We start from the raw sequence: 20,307 nt of genomic DNA, 5'->3' as shown, positions 1-20,307 counted from the left end.
AGATGAATGAGGCAATTCATACCTCTGAGCTATTGTTGTAGGGTTTTGTTCTTTGTTTCCTATTGTAAAATGTCTGGAAACACAGGAAGATGACAGTTGTATTGGTTAATATTTTAAAGGCTTTCTTCAAATGCTCGAGGGCTAGAAACAATTTGAAGACAGAAGCCAAACTACTCAGACACAGCCCAGGACAAGGGTGTGGTGTTAATAAGGTTAAGTTACACAAATCATACAATCCTGGACAGCAACCTCTGGGCGAGTGAAACATGAATTTACTTGACCAAAACAACAAAAAAGCCCCACACTTCCCTAAAATGGCTTTTCCTTTCGTACTGTAGATTTGAGTAATTTCAAGATGCCTGGCTTTTTTTTTTTAATTTATTTTTTTATTATTTATCCTGAAGCATCTACTGCCCTTGGGAGTCGAAAAACGCACGGGAAGCCAGGTCTGGCTTTGTTAACCCTGAGCGATGGGGACCCATCGGGCAATGACAACACGTGGAGGGGCGGCACAGTTTAAGGCTTTATTTAGAGGGTTTTCTTCTTGGCTTCTGTTGTTTCTAGCTGTCCTTTGTCATAATTAAAGGGCAGATATTTATAGTGCTGGCTCAAAAGGTCTTGGGCCTGCTCGGAGCATCGCTGACCTCTTTAATTTTGGTGCTCCCTACCGCGGGGCTTGCTGCCTCTTCGCCTGGCGAGAGCGTGGAAGGGGGACAGGACCGGGAAGCCCACCCGTGTCAGGGGAGTGGGAATGGTTCCGCGGTGGCTTTCGGTGCGCAGAAGATGCTCGGGTTTCCTAATCTCCCCCACCCAGCCCCGGCTGTTCTATCTTTAACGCTTCCTGTTGGTGAGAGGAGCCGGCTTGAAAATGGTCGTGTTTCCTGGCGGGAGGCACGGCGGGCTCTCTCCGCCGCGTCGTGACTGTCCCCTGCCCTGCCACCCCACGCAGGCTGCCGGCATCGTGCGGGCTCCTGCCTGCGGGGACCCGACCCCGGCCGCGACCCGGGGGTGGGGAGGAACGAGGGAGGGTTTGTGGAAACCTCTCCCACGGCCGCGTCCAGAGCCGGGAGGTTGAGGGGAAGGAGTGAAAGGAAGAATAACAGCTCCGGCATTTCCCCCTTGCGGGGGGGCGTGCAGGTGGCGGGGGCCGGGGGGGACACGGTAGCGGCCCCCGCACCCCCGGCTTCGCCGATCGGCAGGTGCGGGGGCCGCTCCGCATCGCCCCGCCGCCGGACGGGGCCGCGGCTTCTTCCCCCTCGCTCCGGGCTCCGCGCACGGCCGGGGGGCCGCAGCCTCGCCCCAACCCCGCAGCAGGGACCGGGGGGCGTCCCGGGAGGGGTTCAGCCGCGGCCCCCTCCTCCCCTCTCCGCTCCGGTGGAAATTTCGTTGGTTTTCGGCTACCCGGGCGGGTCGATCCCCCGAGCTATCGAAAACCGCTCCCCGCCGCTGCCTCTAGGACGGCTTTACCTGTGGGTGTCCGGGGGAACGCACCCAGGACCCCCCAGCGATCCCTCTCTCTCCCCCTTTTCTTCTGACGGGCCCCTCTGGCAATTCGGGGAGGGTTTCGGGGGCGTCCCGTCGCCTTCCGAGCACCGCACAGGGCAGCCGGCCCCCGCCCGTCCCCCGCTCCCTTCGCACGGCGTCTTTGGCAAAGGTCGGGGGTGGCCCCATCCCGCCGGGCCCGGAGCCCTCCGCGGCCGGGCTGAGCCCCAGCCCCGACGGGGCGAGCAGCCGGTCCCCGTCCCCGAGCCCCGCTGGCTGTCCAGGGCCCTTTCTCCCCTTCCCCAAGCTCCTCTCCTCCAGGCTTGGCCTTTCCCCGAGCTCTCCTTTCCATTCCCATCCCAAATTTCCCAAGGGCGAGGGGTACCCGTTCCGTTCCCCGTCCTCCAGCATCCCCCGGGCCGGCGGGGGGGATGCTCGGCCTCCCCCCGCCTCAGCACGGGAGATGACACGGGGAGCTCGCCCCAATTCAGCCCTTCAGCGAAAACACACAGTGTGGAGGGGGGAAAGGATGGCTGGGGATGGGGCCACTTGTCTCCAAAACATCTCCTCTTGATGCGCTTTATTTACCTCCTCTTGTCCCAAAGCAGCCCACACCCCTTCCCTCTCTCTCTCTCAACATCTCCAACAATTTATTTTGTCTCATTAAATTTAATTAAGAACGGAGTAGGTGTTCCATATTTAATCAAAAAAAAAAAAAAAAAAAAAAAAAAAGAGCAGGGGCATAATAACCTCCAAGAGGACTAAAATAAAGAATTGCTATTCAGATGCGGGCAGCCACAGTGCAATTTTTTATTACTCTTTTTTTTTTTTCAGTGTCTTTTTAAGAGCATCTAAGCACACACACATAAAAAGCTAGAAGGCATGCATTCCGGAGTTATTCCTATGCATATCCCTGCAATAATTTTCCGCTTTCCTTCGATAAAATTGCCAAATAATAATGAATCATTTCATAAATAATGGGTTTAGAAGCTTATCAGGGCAGGCGGGCCACTGCTGGGGTTTTATCTCTCTCGGCCACATTGCAGTAGTGTTCCGCTCTCCATACTAAATAGGAAACTGGACGTGATGTGGAATTAGAGCCTCCCCAGCTGAAGCCACCCAACACTTACTACAAATATAGCCGCGATGCGTAGGCCACAAAATGGCTCCACTCACTTTTCCCAATGAAAAGCAAATGGTGAGTAAAGAGGAATCCGGCCCTTCAGCGGGCGGGGGGTTTTGGGGGGGGTCCAGGGGGATTTGGGGGGGTTTCTACCCCATGTAAGAGACAGGTGAAAGGGGCAAAAAACCACCCAAGTCTTTTCCGCGGTTGGGTTTTAATCTTTTTTCTTCTTCTTCTTTGATGCGGGGTGGGTGAGGAAGAGAACGCACTTTCCCTTTTGAAAATGTGGGGCGCTTCCCCCCCCCCCCCCGCTTCCTCCCCCGGGACCCCCGGGACGCAGCAGCGAGGGGCCGGGTGGGACGGGCGGCGGCGGGGGGAGCGCCCGCCGGGCCCGGCTTACACCGTGGAGTGGGGGGGGGCACCGGGACCCGGCCCCGCCGATGGCCAGGGCCTGTTCGCTTGTTCCCGGGGTGGGGGGAAGGTGTCTCTCTTCCCCCCCCCCATATACCGCTCCCCCTCCGCTTTGGGGTAATTTCCCTACAAAGGGCCGGCGGCAGAGGTGCGTTTCTGGGCTGGAAATTTCCTGCCCATCCGCGGCTGGAAAACAAAAGGATTTTACGGAGCAGAAACCAGCAGGCAGGGAATTAATGCCCACCCCCCTCCCCCCCCGCTTATATTTCTAAACGAAATCACCCCCAAACGAAGGCAAAACGTTGCGGGTATTTTTGCGGTTTTGTGTATTTCGTTTTTAACGAAAGCGGGAGGAGACGCCATCGGGATTATTTCGTTTTTTAACGAAGGAGAAAGCCTTATTTTTCGTGATTTCGTTGGCGGCGGTGGCGGGGGGGGAACCGTCCTCGCCTTCCTGTTGATCGGCGGCGGGGAGCGGGCTCACCCCGCCGGCGGCCCGGCCCTGGCCGTCGCGGCACCTCGGGCGGGAGCCCCGCCGGTAACCGGCCTTTTTAGGAATTAAATTTACCCTTTCAGGAATTAAATTTTCCAGCCGGGCGTGGGAGAAACGCCGCCGCCGTTATTTGCGAGCCCATCGGGAGAAAAACAACTCCGTCTCCGGCCCCGTCCGGGATTTCCTCCCGGGGAGACCGGGCTTGCAGTGTGTCCAAAAAACCGCCCAATTCGCCCCGAATATAAGGCGCTTTTTTTTTTTTTTCACTCCGTTTTTTTTTATCTATTTACATTTTCTACGCCAGGCCGTGGCCGCCGCGCGTTGTGGTCCCCTGTGCGGGGCGGCGGCTCCCGACTGCGCGGCGGGGACACGGCCGGGGGGGGGGACCCACGGGGGTGGCCGGCTGTCCCCCATAACAGGGGCCGCCCCGGGGTGCCGTCCCCTCCTTCACTCTCCCCTGCACCCCTCTCTCCGCCGATCTCTGGCCATCCGGGCCCACGAGATCCACCCTCTCCTCTTTTTCTCTCCCCCCCCCCCCCCCGCCTTCTCTTCCTCCCAGGATTTAGCAGTTTTATCCCGATGCGGGTGTCCTTCCTCTCTGTAAAGTCGTAAGTACCTTGAGGTGGGAGGAGTAAATTCAGCCTGACACTGAGAGCGCTTTTGTTGAAACAGGAGAGACTTGCGGTGTCCCTACTTAAATATGACACGTGTGAGTAATCTCTTCCTATACAATATCGGAATAGGCAATTAGATTTTTCTTTCTCCAGGGCTGGCGGGGAAGGGGGCCGGAGGGAAGGCAGAGAGGTTGTGCTTTAGCTTGGGTGGTTTGTTGTTTGGTCGTGTGTTGCTTTTTTTTTTTTTCCCCCCAAGAGGGGTGGTGATATATGACCCCCCAAAATGGGTTTTCTTTCACAATTAAGCCCAGCAGAAACGGAAAAAAAAAAAAAAATGAAAAATTACTCAAGGCAAAGGAACGAGGAGGATGGGGAGGAGACCGGTGTGTGGCAGCTCTCTGCTCTGCGAAGCCCTTTATTTATTGGCGAGGGGGGGGGGGGGGGGGGGGGAACCAGCCCAAAAACGAACGAGGAGAGGGGTGGGAGAAACAGCATGGCAATAACAGCGATATCGCCGCCTGCCCTCGGCATTCGCGACAGCATTCGTTCTGCGGGAGACGGGGGGACAATGCGCGGCCGCGGATGGAGCTGCCGAGCGCCGGGCCCCTTCCTCCTTCCTGCGGTAGCGAATGCGCGGGGGGAATTGACTCCGGTGTGGGCTGCTTTAACCCCCTCTCCCCCAAATAGTGGCTTCGGCTGTATTTCGCTGGTTTAAAAATAATAATTAAAAAAAAAATTAAAAATGGGAGGAGAGGCTTGAGGACGCTGCCGGGAGGCCGGGCCGCGACGGGGCGGGCTCCGCGGGGCGACAAACAACGCCGGGGTCCCCAAAACGGGGAGAAATCCCCCAAACGGGTGTGTGGGGGGGTGCGTCTGAGCCTTCTCCCGGCCGTAATTTGGCCGCATAATTTCACACCCGGCCACCGCGGGGCGCCGGGTGCTGCTCCCGAGCCCCTCTGGCTGCATCAGCCGCCTTCACGGTGTCAGCCCTCCGCGCCTGGCCGCGGAAATCACCGCGGGGTGTGAGGAGGGGGGGGGGATCCGACCCGGCACCCCCCTGCGCGGTGCGTCGTGCGGAACCGGGGCTCTGCCCGACGTCAAAGAGCCGCACCGTATCGCGGGGCTCCGTGACGTCACGGCGGGGCCGGGGCGCTCCGTGACGTCACGGCGCCGCACGGTTCGGCGGCGTGGGCCCTGCAGATCCACCCCCCCCCCCCCCCGCCAACCCCTTCCCCTCTCGCAGCCGTCCCGCTGTCAAACTCGAATTGATTTGGGGTGATTAGTGCTTCCCCCCGTTTCTCGCCGGCGAAGCCCGAGTCCTGAAGTGCCCCCCCCCGCCCTCCCCCGTTGGGGCGGTGCCCGGGGCAGGGTACCCCCCCCCCCCCCCCAAACCGGGGCTGCCCCTCACCGCTGCTTCTCTCCGCAGGACGATGGACAGGCCGCCCGCCCCGCCGCCCCCCAGTGACCCCCGCGATGCCCGCCCCCCCCGGCGGCACGACTCGGAAACGGAGACCACGAGCGAGCCGGAGAGCAGCCGCGGGGGCATGGAGGCGCCGGCCGACCCCCAGCTGCTGCTCAACGGGGCGGCCAAGGAGGCGGGCCGGCCCTCCCCCGGGCCCCCCGCCGCCCCCGTCCCCGTCATCGAGCTGGTGCGCCGGGGGGGCTCCCTGGACATAAAAAGCCGGGAGGCGGCGGGGGAGGCGATGCAGAGAGCGCCGGGCGCCGAGCCGTGCCGCGCCGCCGAGGCCGCCTGCGAGGCCCGCATGGTGCAGCTGAGCCCCCCCGCGCTCCCACTGCAGCCCCCCGGCAGGGCCATGCTCTACAACCTGGGCCAGCCGCTGGCCACCATCAACAGGTCCGTGTCTCCCCCCCCCACCCCATCCCCGGCCGGGATCTCCGAGGGGGGCCCCGCTCGGCTGCGGGGCTCGGTGCCGGGGAGGGAGGGAGGGGGACGGCAGCAGCATCATCCCTTCCTCCGCTCGGGGCTTAGTCATCGCGGTTTTGGATGCAACTTTGCAAAGGAAGAAAAAGGCGGGGGGTGCGGGGGGGGTGCGGCGGGAATAACCCGAAACGAAAAACTGTCGTTCCTAGAAAAAAAAAAAAAAAAATCATGGGAGAAGTGCCCCGTGCAGAGCAAAGGGGTCCGTCGGTAAACGCGGCACTTGTCGAGAGCTGGTTGAGACCCTCGGAGCTCCCCGGGCTCCGATGAGTCCCGCAAGGGACATAAAACGCTCTGGCAGGGGCAGAGCGCGTCCCGTCTGTGCGGGGAAGGGGTCCTCCGCTGCCCCCTCCTCTCCGGGGGGGAGGCTTTGGGGCAGAAACCCGCGGGGAGGGGGGTGTTTTTCGCCCGGCCGCCCCCCGCATCCCCCCGCGCACTCAGGGCTGGCGTCCCTCGGTGCGTGTCGCCGGCGCGGCCGCGTGTGGTGTTGCCGCACGACCCCGGGCTCTGCTTCGTGAGCCCTGAGCTCCCTGCGAGGTCACGGAGCTGCTCGGCTTCCCGCCGGCCCCCGGACCACCCCCCTCCTCCCCCTGCCCCGCGGGGGCCGTGGCGTGCCGGGGCGGATGCCGGTGTGTCCTCACGGCTTCTCCGCCTTTTCGTTTGCAGCGGGTTTTTCGGCGAACCGGATTCCTTCTCCATGTACGGCAGCAACCGGGTGAAGAGGAGACCCTCTCCCTACGAGATGGAGATCACCGACGGTGAGAGAGTTTTGCCCCTGCACTGATTTTTTTTTTTGGGGGGGGGGGGGTTAGGGGGGGAAGGGATTCCCCATCTGCTGAGCGGGGCAAATTGCTGCAGGGTGCCACACGCTGGGATTAAGACCCCAAATCGAAAAGGACAAATAGGATGCCTGTGGCGGAGGGGTAGCTCCCCCCCCGGTAAGGCTCTGTACAGATCTGTCCCGGCTAATGACCGGCAGCCTGCTCGGTGGATTTGCCTTCACGCAGCAAAGCAGTTCAGCGTATGGTTAATTACATCCCTGTTCTGCAAATTGCTTAGAGATTAAATCCGAAGGAAGCCACTAAATTTAAGTCCCCGTTGAAGCGCAGCGGCTGGATGAGGGCCACTGCAGTGACACACGCTGTGGTTGCAAACCCTTTCAGCCGAGGGGACACCCCTATCGCCGACCGCAGCCTTGAGCAGAAAGATCCAACCTGCCTCTAAACTGCTTGGAAGCAAAGAGCTAAACCTGGGCTGAGGTCTGCGGGGTCGCAGTGGGGTTGTGGCCGGTCCCTTTGCCGCCGGTCCCCATTTGCCACCTTCTCTGCACCTCGATTCAGTGCACACCCACCCCCTGCTGCAGCCCGCCCCGTGGAGAAATAGCCCGTGTCTGCTCTTGGTGGCAGAACCTGGGAGCAGATGTGGAGGGTGACAGCGGTGTCCCAGCAGAGATCCCAGGCGCGGGGATCGCCCGTTGGACCGGCAGGATAATACCAAAGAAAGGCAGGGCAGGGAAAAGGCAGGGCAGGATCCCGCTGCCCGCTCCCAGGCAGCCGGCGTGGGCTGCGGGAGGCAGGAACGATTTTCGCCTGGAAGCCCGACACGTTTATCTGCAGTTTAAACAGCCCGTACAAACGAAATGTGTTTTCTCTTTAGCAATTGCAAACGCTATATTTCAATCGCCAGACAATTAATTTTCCCTCTTTCTGGCTAGCTGTCCCTTTCCTTCTCCCCGCCTAAGCTAAAATCAGATGAAATCATAATCCACATCACTCGGAAATAACACGAAACGAGGGGCTCGGGGCGTTATCTGCCTTCATCAGTCCCTCTCTCCCCGATCTCCGTCTGCCCGGTCTCTCCAGAAGGCAGCCCCGTGGGGCAGGGGGTTGTCTCAGCCCCCGGCACAAAAAGGTCTTTTTGTCTGGGATTTCGGTCCAGAGGCTTAGCGGCTACGGCGAAAAGTCCATCAAATCACGGTGTCTGACTAAAGCTTTCGACTTGCTGCTAAATTAGGTATTAAGGATTACAGAGATATTTTGTTGTAACCACGTTCTTGGCTGTGGGCTGTGATGCAGGTGTATACACTGGGCTCAGTCCTGCAGGTTCTGGCTCATGTGAATTTCCGACATTAGGCTCGGAATTTTTTTTGGGGGAAAAATAGGTACTACATGATGCTGTCTAAACAGGAGTAATTTGTAGAGAAATGCATCCCGTCCTGAGGCATCTGTGCTGTCTGCTGGGCTTTGCTCATCGCTCTGAGCATCGCTCCTGTCGGTCCTCAGCCCCTGCGAGGTGCAGAGAGGCAGGAGAGCGTTTGGTTTCCTATCTAAAGAAGCAAATGCTAGTTTATTGCAACTATTTCTTTTTCCATTTTGGGGAAAGTTTGGTGCAGTGAATATCTTCTTTAAAAGTAGATATAAATGGAGACAAAAATGTAAAAAAAACATCTGCAAGGATATTCTGTAACTTTGGAAGCTAAATTTTTTTACTAGTTTTCCTAAGACCTCTAATTACAATTTTAAAAAAAAGCATCAGTCAATCAATTGGAACAAAATTCAGGCAGAAATTTTCATCAGACTGCTTGAATTAATTATGAGGCAAGTTTCTTTATGAGAAATAAAGCTCTTCTATTATAACACAGCTATGGGGCATTTTAAATTTCTCCATTGCTTGATGCGTTTTGGCCAAAACCTGATCTCTTTCTAAAAGATGTGTTTACTTCGGTTGATGCAGGAATAAAAAAAAAATCTGAGTGGTGTCAGAATTTGTGTTATACAGTGGAGCTTGATTTGGGTGCCCCCGGATGAAGACAAAGAGGTCTTTTTTCTGATTTCAAAATTTTAGGAATAGGCTCCTCTTAGTCAGCAACTTTCAGTGAGCAGAGACGCATATTTGAAGCCTGTGAAGACTGGAAGTCTCTTGAGAATTTTTGGAAAATAAATAGCGCCCAAGGTTTTTTGTTTTTTTTTTTACTCATGCCCTCACGGGAGTAAAAAGGTTTTAAGCTCCATCTCCTTCTAGATTCAAGGCTGGTAGCTTTGTTTGCTCTGGAGAGAGTATTTAAAGGTTGAAACCGTTGTATTATTGTTGCAGGTTGTGGCACCTTCTCCACTGCCTTATTAGCAGCGCCGGGCAGCCCAGCGCTGTTGAGGTCCCCTTAGTCCCCACCACCTTCCCCATGACCCCATGGCACAGCGGGCTATGCACATCAGGGACAAGAAACCTTCCTTTTCTATGAGCTCTCGGACATCAATTCGTATGAAGGGTATTTATGTGCTGTCTGGCAGCGGAAAACGGGCTTTATTGAAGCATCAGACCGGGATCTTAGAGGTTGGAGATGAGTTTCTCATTCTGACATCACCCAGTTCATCCCAGGGCTCTTTGTGATTTTGAGGGACTCCCTGCTCCGGAGCATGTTGTAAGAAGTGAGTTGTACGGCTGCTCGCACGCTGGAGAAGCAGGTGGCTTTAATCTGACGGCCTGGGAGCGTGTCCCCATGCATACCCTCATGTGCCACCCTGCCATGGGGGGGGTATTGTATCTGATGCGCTGGACCAAAGGGGCTCAGTTTTCCCTGAAGGGAGGGAAGTGTGATGGAACATGGGATTCCTCTTCTTGCATTGTGCTAGGTGGGATCTGTCAAAGTGCAGCTTGAGTAGGATGCCTCCAGAATCACATCTGGTTGGCACCTCTGCCACAGTCAAAGCAAGCTAGAGCTTTGCTATCTAAGAATAATGGTGTTTAAATGCCTCTGAGGATGCTGGTTTCGCTGGGTGATGGCAGAGCTATGGCTTAAACTGCTCACCATGGCCAGGGACTTGCTCCCACTGGTTAGGCAAGTGTCTCAGAGTGGGGCTAGAGGGGAGAGATGGTGCAGATGGGAATATCCGCAGCCTGTCCTTTGGGGTACCGCTCACCCATGTGTTATCTGCAAGTCTTTGCTTCGTGCTTTGTGATGGTTTTCACTGTATGCGATGCTTCCCATCCTATGGGGGTTTCTACCATAGTCGTTCTCCGAGAGTTTCACGAGATTACTGTGTCCTTCCGTTGTTGGTGTCTCCGGAGGTGAGGATGGAAAGGACGTAATAATAAAAGCATGCTGTGCTAGTGTCTCCTTACGTGAACTGGTTTCCATGGACCCAAGGACCCGCAGTCCTGATGTACAGTGCTGCTACTCCTGTAGCACACTACTTTTGGGTCGACGTGCTTTTGGGTCTCTCCTCGTGCCGAGATCATGTCTCACTCGTGCCAACAGGAGTTACCCTGATGATCTGAAAGGAGAATGTGTGAGTGATGAGTGAGAATGATGTGCATTGAATGAATGATGTGCAATGAGTGAGAATGTGTGCATTTTGTGAGTCCACCCTGTGTAACATGGCCCGTCAGGAATATGGCAATAAAACTACAGGGATTTAACAGGAGTTCACATGTAACTGAGCCAAACGGACACCGCTGGCAATTTAGAGTGCCTTCTCCCATCGCTGTCAGACAGGGAGTTTTTGCCACAATGTGCAGAGGGCAGGTGGTCCTCGGGCCAGCTGTGAAACCGCTTCATCCTCCACCCGTGATCACCCTTCCAGCAAGGACACTGCTTTCACTCTGGGGGTGGCATTGCCACCTGTCCTCATCGCTACGGGGTGAATCCTGCCACCTCATTTCACACAGACCACCCGGAGGGCTGGTGGCAATGCTGTGCTCTCTGTCAACTCTGGATCCTGCCTGCATCAGGGAAGATCTCTGGATCTTAGAGTTGTCAAAGCCATTGCTTAAGCTTATTTCCTCCTGTCCCAATGGTATGTCCTTAAGACACTTTTGGGGTAGAAAATAAAACCATCTTGGAACCTAGCCTTTTAATAGGACCCTTGTTGCTGAGATATCCTAAAAATATAGCAGCCTTCTGCACAGGTGTCATGCTCTAAGCCTTATTCCTTGGAGAAGTAAATTTAGGCATCTCAGGAGACATCTAAAAAGACACAAGTCTATTTTCCCCTTCCACTGGATTGAACAGAGATTACGGCTACCTCAGCTCACGAGATTAGCTTCCAGTTAGCTGGAAACTCCTGTTTCACTGCCTTGCTGATGTCATTAAATTAGTTAATTTGGGAAACGATGACTTATTCAGCAAAGTAATAAATGGCCTGTTACGCCTTGCTCCTAACTCTGCATGGTTGCAATTGCAGGTCCTCATACGAAAGTGGTTCGTCGCATTTTTACCAACAGCCGGGAGAGGTGGAGGCAGCAGAACGTCAACGGAGCCTTTGCAGAGCTTCGCAAGCTCATCCCCACCCACCCGCCTGACAAAAAACTGAGCAAGAACGAGATTTTGCGCCTGGCTATGAAATACATCAACTTCCTGGCCAAGCTGCTCAACGACCAGGAGGAAGAAGGAAACCAAAGGGGCAAAGTGAACAAAGACTCTGGGATAGTCCAGGAAGACCTCCTGCAGGACATGTTGTCTCCTAACTCTAGCTGTGGAAGTTCTTTAGACGGAGCGGCAAGCCCGGACAGCTTCACGGAAGAGCACGAAACACTAGATTCGAAGCACACGCGGAGCCTGCACCATGCCATCCTCCCCGTAGAAGGCAACGCGCAGCGGTGATGACCTTCCACATCGCTCCTGAAGCACCGAGGGGGAGGCGAGACCCGAGCGTGAGGATGCTGGAACTTGTGCCCGTGGGATTCGTGACTCTGCCTTTCCGCGGGGGCTCGGGCTCCCCGTTCTCCCCAGCCCGGGGATGGAGCATCCGGCACGTTGGCCGAGGACAAGACCAAACCAGATGGACGTTCGGCATTTAGGTACGTGATCGTACAAAGAAGAAAAGCCTTGAAGTCATCTTCATTGTACATACTGCTCATGATGTGACTCTGTGGAGGGGCAGGAGACGTGGCCAGCACCTCTCCAGCGTTTGGAGGGTTTTCAGACCCTTTGATGACCGTCGATTTTTAAGCAGTCGCCTGGTTGAGACATGAAACTCCTCTTTCACTGCCGGTGGAGGCCACTGACGCTTTCCAGCTCCACGTGGCACTGGAGACTGCTGAAATCCGCCAGCGCCGCAGCATTTCTCCAGCCTGTGGCACATACAACTGGTCTGAGCAGGAGCTGTGGCCACGTCTTCCCATTGTCCGAGAGATTTTGACTGTATCTTTTTAAAGAGGTGAAAAAATAGCCTCATCAAAAGAACTATTAAAAGGATTAAGACTTTTTCTTTTTCTCTCTTTTTTCTTTTTTTATTTTCTTTTTTTTTTTTTCCCCCCTTTCTTCCTTTCCCTTCTACCTAACTTTGGATTGTTTGGGGTTGTTGTATTTATGACGTGGGATTATTTCTGTTTAACGCTGTCATGCCGTATCCACTGAACGAAAAGGTACATAGATGTTTTCTGCCACCCTCCCGGTCCCTGATTTTTCTGCTGGTAACGCTCAGCTGTTGTGTTCTCCTAGAGTTTTCCCAGTGGTTTCCGTAGGGCCAGAGCTTCTCTCAAGGCAAATGAATTTCAGAATTGGTAAGGGAAAAAAAAAAAAATAAATGCTGGTGAAGCATCCCCTTGGACGGGGGGATTTTTAAATTCAAAAAGCAACAAAAAGGCAAAAGGAGTCGATGACGCATCAACAGTGCGCGTGTACATAGGGTATAAAAGGGTTTTAATAATATGCTTTGAATTTTTTGGTTTTTTGTGTGAAAATGGTGGTGGTTCAGCTGTGCCAATGCCTGCAGGCTGCGCTCCAGGTGCTGGATTCAATCCGGTGTTAGGAGGACCCAAGGCTGGTAGGAGCCCCCAGCTCTCCACTAAAAGCAGTGGTGGGATTGGCCTCCACTCCCCAGCGCTTCAATTGCTGCAAAATTTATGGCCGTGACTGAGCCGATGCTCTGATCCCTGCTTCCTCCTGGGAGGGCTTTTGGGAAGCAGGGGACTGCTGCTGGGAGCTGAGGACCACATGGTGCCATCACCGCTGCATCAGGCCCATCTCTCGCCCACCACCTGATGCCTGATGGAGCGATGGCCCCAAGCCCATCCTCTCCCTCTGCAGAGATGTCAAGGCACAGAAACCTCTACCATATTACAGTAAAAAAAACAACAACAAAAAGAAACAAACCAAAACCACCCACAAACATCCTTTGGAAGGGAAAAAGTCCTTTGAGTGGGGACACCTTCCACGGCTCTCGTTCCTTTTCAAGGGTGCTGAGGTACAAGGACACACAGAGGATTGGGGCAGGTGTCTGCAAGCCCCTCCAGGCTTCACCCAGAGCCCCATCATTTCCACCCCCGCTTGGTTTTAACGCCTCTTTGTAAATAATAGGTGGGAGGCTGGTGCGTGGGTTGGCACGTTAGGTGGAACTAGTTGCCGGGGAAGAGGTCCTGGCCTGAGGAAGGGTTTCCAGCAGAGACTCCAAAGCCACCAACCTCCCTCATCTTAAACTGGGGAAAAGGAAGAAAATTCCCTCCTGGGTCCGGATTGCCTGTGCGTGGGTGTTGGGTTTTTTTTCTGAAGGGGGTTACCCGCAGGGCTGGGCCAGGGGAGAGGTGCCGGCGGGTGATGGAGTGATGCTGAGGAAGAGGTTTGGGCTGTTCCCGGTGCCAGGGGTAGGAGAAGCAGGTGGTGGGGGCTGGCAGGCCCTCCAGGGAAGGGAGAGGGATGTTGTCGCACAGGTAAAGCTGTTCTTGGTTTTTAGTGTTCAAAATAACCCTGGGGTATGTGTGTGTGTGGGGGGGTGTTGTGCACCCTTTTTATTAAACTATTGCAAGAAAAAGTCACCGACTCTCAGAAAATTCCTCATCCCTCACCATTTTTTAATTTTTTTTTAATCTTTTCGGTAGCTGAACAGTTGGGAAAATGGTACAACCGTGGCGGCACCCCCCCCCCCCTCAACCCCCCCAGCACCCTCACGCACACACGCGCCTGCTTGTAGCCTGTAGCAGAGCAGACCGTAGGTCTCCTGGGGTATGTACAGTTGTACTTTAATTGTGATTTGAATGGTACATTTCCCCTGCCCACCTCTCCTCCTGCCTGCTTCATCTCTCGCTGTGTGGACCATCGTCGTTCCCCCCCCCACCCCCCCCACCCCGTTTCTGTTGGAAACAGCACTTTGCGGCGATGTCGTACCGTGTGAGTGAATTCCCACCTGACGATTTTTGGGTTTTTCAGCCCCCCTCCCTTTCTCTGCCGCCCTCCCCTTGGATTTCTGCATTTTTTCTGCAGAAATGAAGTAACCAGACCTGGTACCCTGAGTCTCAACCCACTGTGGATGTGCTACTTAGAAAACACATTTGTTGTAATGTGTGTGTATATATAAATATATATATATAATGAATATATCAAGAATATTTCTAAATAAAGTTTTACAAAGCAGCCTCCACTTGCTGTCTGCCTCTCTCCTGCCTCATCGCTCGGATCCGTCACCGCTTCGGTGTTTCATTCCTGGGCGTTATGGGATGAGGTCTCCAGGATGGTCCATCCCCAGCCATCAAAAACGGTAAACAGGCAGCAAAGACCTTGCAAAAGGGTCTGCTCGTATTTTTTCTTGCTTGGCTCACGCCGTCCAGCCTGGGCTGGGCTTTTGCAGAGAGAGCAAGCGGGAGGAAGAGCGCGCGCGGCCGGCAGGAAGGAAGATGGGCGATGAAGCAATCCCCCCACCGCAGGCAAGCGTTACCAGCCGCCACGGCCTCGCCCCCAGCACATTATTTGCAGGTCCCCCAAAAGGCTCTGACAGCCTTTTCCCCTCTTTTGGTGAGGGGGACGGTGCGGGGAGGGGGTGGCTGGGGGGCAATGTTGCTTCCCTTCACACCCCGGCAAGTGTTCAGCCACGATTTTATAGGCAGCGACAGTAATTCCCCTTTTCTTTTTTTTTCCTCCTAAGAAAAAAAAAGAAGTTCTCGCAGCCATGTGCACAAATACTTGAAAAACCTGTTAACCAGTTGAGCTGGTAACATTAGTTGGGGAGCGTTTACAGGCTAAGGGGTACACTGACCATGTGTATGTGTATCGCTGTATATTTATATACACATATATACGTATAACTACAGCACCATGCTGCTGATGGTGGCCAACACCATGCCCCGTAGCACGGAGCATGTGAACAGGAACGGCACTGCAGGTATTTTCTTGTCTTTAAATTCTACGATTTTTCAGAGTCGTTACCTACTTAAACAGCATCTTTTAGAGCACCCCTCGCTCTTTTAAAGCATCCCCCCAGAAGCCTAGCTGCTACCTGCCCCCCCCCGCCCCCTCCCCTGCCCCCAGCCAGCAGCCAATGCTTCCTTTTAAAGTGTCTGGGTGACATTTCTCCCCGTGTGAAAGATGGGGACCCTTCTTATGCTCCAACCCGGGGGGTGCGGGGAGCCCTGTCCTGTCACACTCACGCTTGGGACACGGAGGTCCCCCCCAGCCAGGCTGAGCAAAGCCCCCGCAGCCAGGACCGGGCTGGTTTCCATCCCCAGGGGAGGCTGGGACAAGGCATGGGGCAGCGTGCGGCTGCTGGGGGTTTATCTGGGGTCGGGCGATCACGGCTTCACAGCTGGTTTAACCCCCGTCCCCTGTCCTGCTGCCAGCCGGGGGAGAGCTGATAGCTCACCCACCCTTTATCTCTCCCTCCCACCTCCTGGCCCTCTCCCTCCCTCCTTCCATTGCCAGGTCAATTCTCCTTCCACCTCCCCCTTCTGCTTTTTTATTTTCTTCAATTAAAACGTCCTTCATGGCCACGTGGCCTTCGCCACCAGCAAAGGGAAGAATAGCCTCAAGGTGAAGGTTTCAAACCACTCCATGCACATATATATTTAATATCAAGCTGTATAGGATGGGAGGGTGCCAATGCCACCCGCTCTGTGGTGGGATGGCCAAGGCGCATCACCCCTGATGGACCCCAGTGATGGAGAGACCCTGGGAGCTGCCGTGCTGGGACAGGCTCTGGGGACATGGCTGGTGGCCCCATGTTGGCCATGCTGGAAGGACTTTCCTCCTTCCAGCACCTTCCTCTCTGGGGCATCTGGACTTCGCTGCTGCTCCGCCACCAAGATGCAAATGTCACAGAAGGTAGCAGACACCAAATGCATTATTTTTTTTTTTTCTTATTTAAAGTAATTTTTGAAAGCCCTTCCCACTCTTGTCTTACGAAGGAAAATTTCATTCATTTCCCATCAAATGGTAATTTTTTTTTAATCGCGTTGCATGGCAAGTGGGGGATGCGCATTGCTCTGTGGATTCAGATACATGCGGAAAAACCCCCAACCCAACCTGTCTTCTTCTCTCTTTGTACAAAATAGAGGAGAAAGTTGGGAAAAGCACCTTAGGGTCCTGGTTTCACTGCACAGAGGGGGAGTGCGACAGCCTGTGTGTCACGGGTGGTGATGCCCTCGGCTGGGACGGGGCTTTGGGTTTCTCTCTCGCCCCTTGCAGCATCACTGGTGGCATCACAAGGTGACGAGGGTTTTGGTCTGTCTCCTACTGCAGGAAATTTTCTGGCAAATAAGGTTTCCTTTCAAATTTGAAGCAGGTGCATTTAAAGGGATTTTTTTTCACCCATGTTTGTGATGAGTCCCACGAACCTGGTGACATTTGGGGTCCCGGTGGCAGAAAAGTCCCCCTTAACATTGCACGGATGATACTGGGGAGCGAGAACAGGGGGGAAGCGGCATTGAGATAAAATTGAATTAATAAAAAAAAAAAAGAGAAGGTGGGAGGGATGCGTATGTTTGAGACAATAAAACAAGAAACGCAAAAAACCCCAAATCACCCAAAATTCAGGCAGCTTTTATTTTCAAGCCTCATTATCTGGTTTTAATTACTGCCTTCCTGGCAAAGCCATGCTGAGGGCAGCCTGCACTGGCACCCCTGCCTGGGAACACCGCCGGAGCCAAGAGCAAGGACCTGTTTCGTTAAGGGCATTCCCACATTATCGAATTAAATACGCTCACAGAAACGACAGGACCCAAACATTCCCACCCCGGCAAGACGATGAGAAAGCTTCGCCTCTTCGCTGTTACAGGCCAGCGACAACGGGAGGGAATAATTTATGACTCTCTGGGACTGCTGGATATGCTCCTCATCCCGGGGCTCGTCCCCGATGTTCCCACCGCCGCACAAAGGCTACAGCCGGCCAGAGGTGCCCAGGGGACACCGTGCTGTCACAGGCGGCGAGGAGATGAGCAGTCAGCGAGATCCCCTTTCTCCTCCCAGCCCTTTTCTCCCTCTCTGATCCTCCTGCGTCTCCTTTCACCTTATTTCTTGCTCCTCTTTTTTTTTTTTTTTTTTTTAATCAGTTTCCATCCAAAAATTGGTGCTGGGAGAGACTCGGCAGGGCTGGGGGTGGATGGGAGAAGATGAAGATGCTCCAAGACCCCAGGGGCTCAGGACAGGGAGGGGATCCACACCACTGATGGGGATGCAGGAAACCTCCCATGGGGGGGGTCCGGCAGGCACTTCTGAGCTTGCCCCCCCTTGGTAGACATTCCTTTTCCCCTGCTCTTGGAGCTATTCTCAGCCGCCCTGGTGACCTTTCCGGGGAACAATTTACTATTGTGTTTTGGTGAAGCCCGGCCTCTATTTTTACACTCTGTTTTGCTGATGTGGGCGCAGGGAGCGAGACGGGAATCCAGCAGGAAATGGGAGGGAGCGTCTGGAGCGCGGTTAAAACTGCCCCGGCACTTTGATGTGCCGCCGGCAGCATGCGGTGGGGCTGGGGGCTTCGCCCCGTGCCCATCCCTACGGTAAATCCCACACGGCACCAGCTTAACCTGGCCATGCCGAGGTGGGAACGGGTCCTGCGTCCAAGGGCTTCTGGCGAAGAGGCCGCAAAGCCTTGGTGGTGCAGCGCTCCTTGGTGCGTGCACAGAAGAAAAACGAAAGGCAGCTTTCTGCTGCTTAAGAGATGCTGGAAACAAAGAGGAGGAGGTGACTTGCTGACCAGCCTAAGAGAGGCTTGGGGACTTGCCCAGGGGTGTCTGGAAAGTGGCAGAGCATCCTGGGCGGCATCGTGTGAAATGAGCAGGTTGGCAGCAGGCGGGGGCGGCAGGTCTTCGTGTGAGGTGCCATCAAGCCGTGGTCCTCCCTGATGTGGGATCCTGAGCCGGGCTTGCGGGCAGTGAGTGGCTCCGAAAACACCAAGCATCACAGCCTAGAGTGGCTAGGAGAGCGTGGCTACCTGCTTGCCCTGCTCACACCGTGTCTGTGGCAGGGAACAGCACATCATCCAACCCTGGAGGTGGCTGGGGACATAGCCAAGCTCGGGGGAAAGGAGTGGAGCCAGCCCTGTTCTGCGGCTGTCCTGCTTCCACCATCCGCAGCACAGCCCCCTGGCAGGAATAGCACCCTGCTGCCCCAGGGCTTCTCCAGATCCCACCAAAACCAGAGGCAAGGTCCTCCTGAGTGTCCAAAGGGTCCAGCCATGTCCTCATCAGCTGCCCATCCAAGGCTGCCTGTGAGGGCATGTGAGCAAGGGGACACTTTGCAGCAGCTGTCCCATCTCCAGAGCGCTTCGCTTGCACCCCGCCAGCGACACATCCCTTCACGCGCTGCTGGAGCTGAAATAAAACACGTCAACACCCTCCCAGTCGTGTGTCTCGTAGCCGTCCAGCAATGCGGCATTGCTCCTCCGAGGACTTAGTCTGCGCCATCCCTGGGAATGGCGTTGAAATGGGAGCTGGAGGCCAGCGGGGGTGGCCGGAGATGGTTAGCAGAGTGCCACCACGAGTGCTGTGGGTGGAAAAATGCTGCTCGGGGTCGGGAGGGCTCTGTTTGTGCTCGGTGGGCGTGCGGCTGGTGAACCGGTGCCCCGCGGATACCCCTTGGGCCAGGGAGCAGGTGAGGAGAAAGTGGGGCTGCGGCTCCAATGTGGGGCATCACAGGAGGTGTGTTAGCAGTCACACATGGGCACAGACATTTGCGTGCACAAGGAGTCACAAAAATACTCACAAAACATACAAACAAAACACAAAAATACTAGAATCATAGAATCATTGAGAATCATAGAATCTTCATGGTTGGAAAGGACCTTTGAGATCATCGAGTCCAACCAAACAACCTACAATCTCTGCCACTAGAGCATGCCCTGAAATGCCACATCTAGACATTTCTTAAACACCTCTAGGGATGGTGACTCAACCACCTCCCTGGGCAGGCTGTTCCAGTGCCCGACCACTCTTTCAGTAAAGTCATTCTTCCAAATATCTAACCTAAACCTCCCCTGCCGCAACTTCAGACCATTAGAAGATGGGAAAAGGAGCTCAAAGCAGGTACCGCCTGCTTTTCCAGGGGTGTTTTTTGGGGTGGCAGGAACAGCTGAGCTCACCCAGCGCCCCAGAGGTGACAGCCGTTGCTCCTATCTCTACAGGCACTGGATGGGAGGGCTGTTTGCCCGGTCCCCGGGGGGCCACCCTCCAGCTGGCTCCGTGCCCGCTCCGAGCTGCCCCTCTGTATCTTGCCGTGCAGGCGTGGGGCCGGGGGGTGGGGGGGCCGCGGGATAACACCCCGCAGCCGCACACGCCAACGGCCCCCTGGAGAGGCAGCACGAAGGGCGTGTGAGCAGGGGCCTGCGCTGTCCCCTCCAGCGGTGATGTGGTCCCAACGGTGGCGGCGTTGCCCCCCCCCAAGGATGGTGGCATCTGTCACCGCCACCCCGCGCGCTTGCGCCTGCTCTCCCGCTCGCAGCCGATGTCCCCGCAAGTGGCCTGACGGGGGTCCTGGCCGGCCTGTCGCGGGGTGACACGGGGGGTGGTCCTCGCCCCGCCACCGAGCCCACGCGGCCGCTGTCGGTCCCTAGGCGGCCGCCTGCGGGCCAGCGCCTCCTTTGAACAGGTCTCGGGGAACCCCTGGCCGCAGATAAACGGCAGATCAAAGCCGACCGCAGCGGAGCGCTTCCTGCCAGCCCGGAGCAGCCCGAGACCGAGCCGGAGCCGGAGCCGGAGGGGCCGCCGCCGCCGCCGCCACAGCCGCCACCGCGGGCACGGCCGCCGCTACCGCCCGCCGGCCCGCAGCCCGCCGCGCCGCACAAGGCCGCCAGGGGGCGCCAGCGCCCCCCCACGCCCCCTGCGGCCCCGCCCCGCGCCAGCGCCGCGCCGTGACGGAGAGGAGCGCCGGGATCGGGGGGGGTGTTGGGGAGGCTGGGTTTGTTAAGAGGGTTTAATGTTTTCTTGGTGTTTTCCAAATAAAGTATGTTCTTTCCCCTTTTCTTCTTATTTTTTTCTTTTCCTTTTTCTTTTTCTTTGTTCCTTTTCCTTTTTCTTTTTTTCTCTTTTTCTTTTTTCTTTTTCTTTT

At 55.7% G+C, this 20,307-nt stretch overlaps 1 protein-coding gene across 2 annotated transcripts; it reads left to right on the top strand.

Moving 5' to 3' along the window:
- Positions 1-2,530: 2,530 nt before the first annotated feature.
- Positions 2,531-12,587, top strand: TAL1 (TAL bHLH transcription factor 1, erythroid differentiation factor). 2 transcript variants are annotated; one of them, XM_054210444.1, is made up of 5 exons: positions 2,531-2,680; positions 4,069-4,218; positions 5,550-5,978; positions 6,729-6,820; positions 11,243-12,587. In XM_054210444.1, exons 3-5 carry the CDS (start codon positions 5,554-5,556, stop codon positions 11,659-11,661), a joined length of 936 nt encoding a protein of 311 aa, XP_054066419.1. In that variant the 5' UTR covers positions 2,531-2,680; positions 4,069-4,218; positions 5,550-5,553; the 3' UTR covers positions 11,662-12,587. The 2 variants fall into 2 exon arrangements, with proteins under 2 accessions (XP_054066419.1, XP_054066418.1); XM_054210443.1 differs by lacking the exon at positions 4,069-4,218 and having other exon boundaries at positions 2,541-2,680.
- The last annotated feature ends 7,720 nt before the right edge of the window (positions 12,588-20,307 follow it).

Source organism: Rissa tridactyla, chromosome 8 (assembly GCF_028500815.1).
Source record: "Rissa tridactyla isolate bRisTri1 chromosome 8, bRisTri1.patW.cur.20221130, whole genome shotgun sequence".
Lineage (NCBI taxonomy): Eukaryota > Metazoa > Chordata > Aves > Charadriiformes > Laridae > Rissa > Rissa tridactyla.
The sequence above is the reverse complement of the archived record's forward strand: the minus strand, read 5'-3'. Positions and strand labels throughout refer to the sequence as shown.

What these genes read in the sequence shown, in the direction of transcription:
- TAL1 (XM_054210443.1), top strand. An exon ending in CCGCTGGCCACCATCAACAG is followed by an intron (nt 5,979 to 6,728) that starts GTCCGTGTCTCC and finishes TTTCGTTTGCAG; the next exon opens with CGGGTTTTTCGGCGAACCGG. An exon ending in CGAGATGGAGATCACCGACG is followed by an intron (nt 6,821 to 11,242) that starts GTGAGAGAGTTT and finishes TTGCAATTGCAG; the next exon opens with GTCCTCATACGAAAGTGGTT.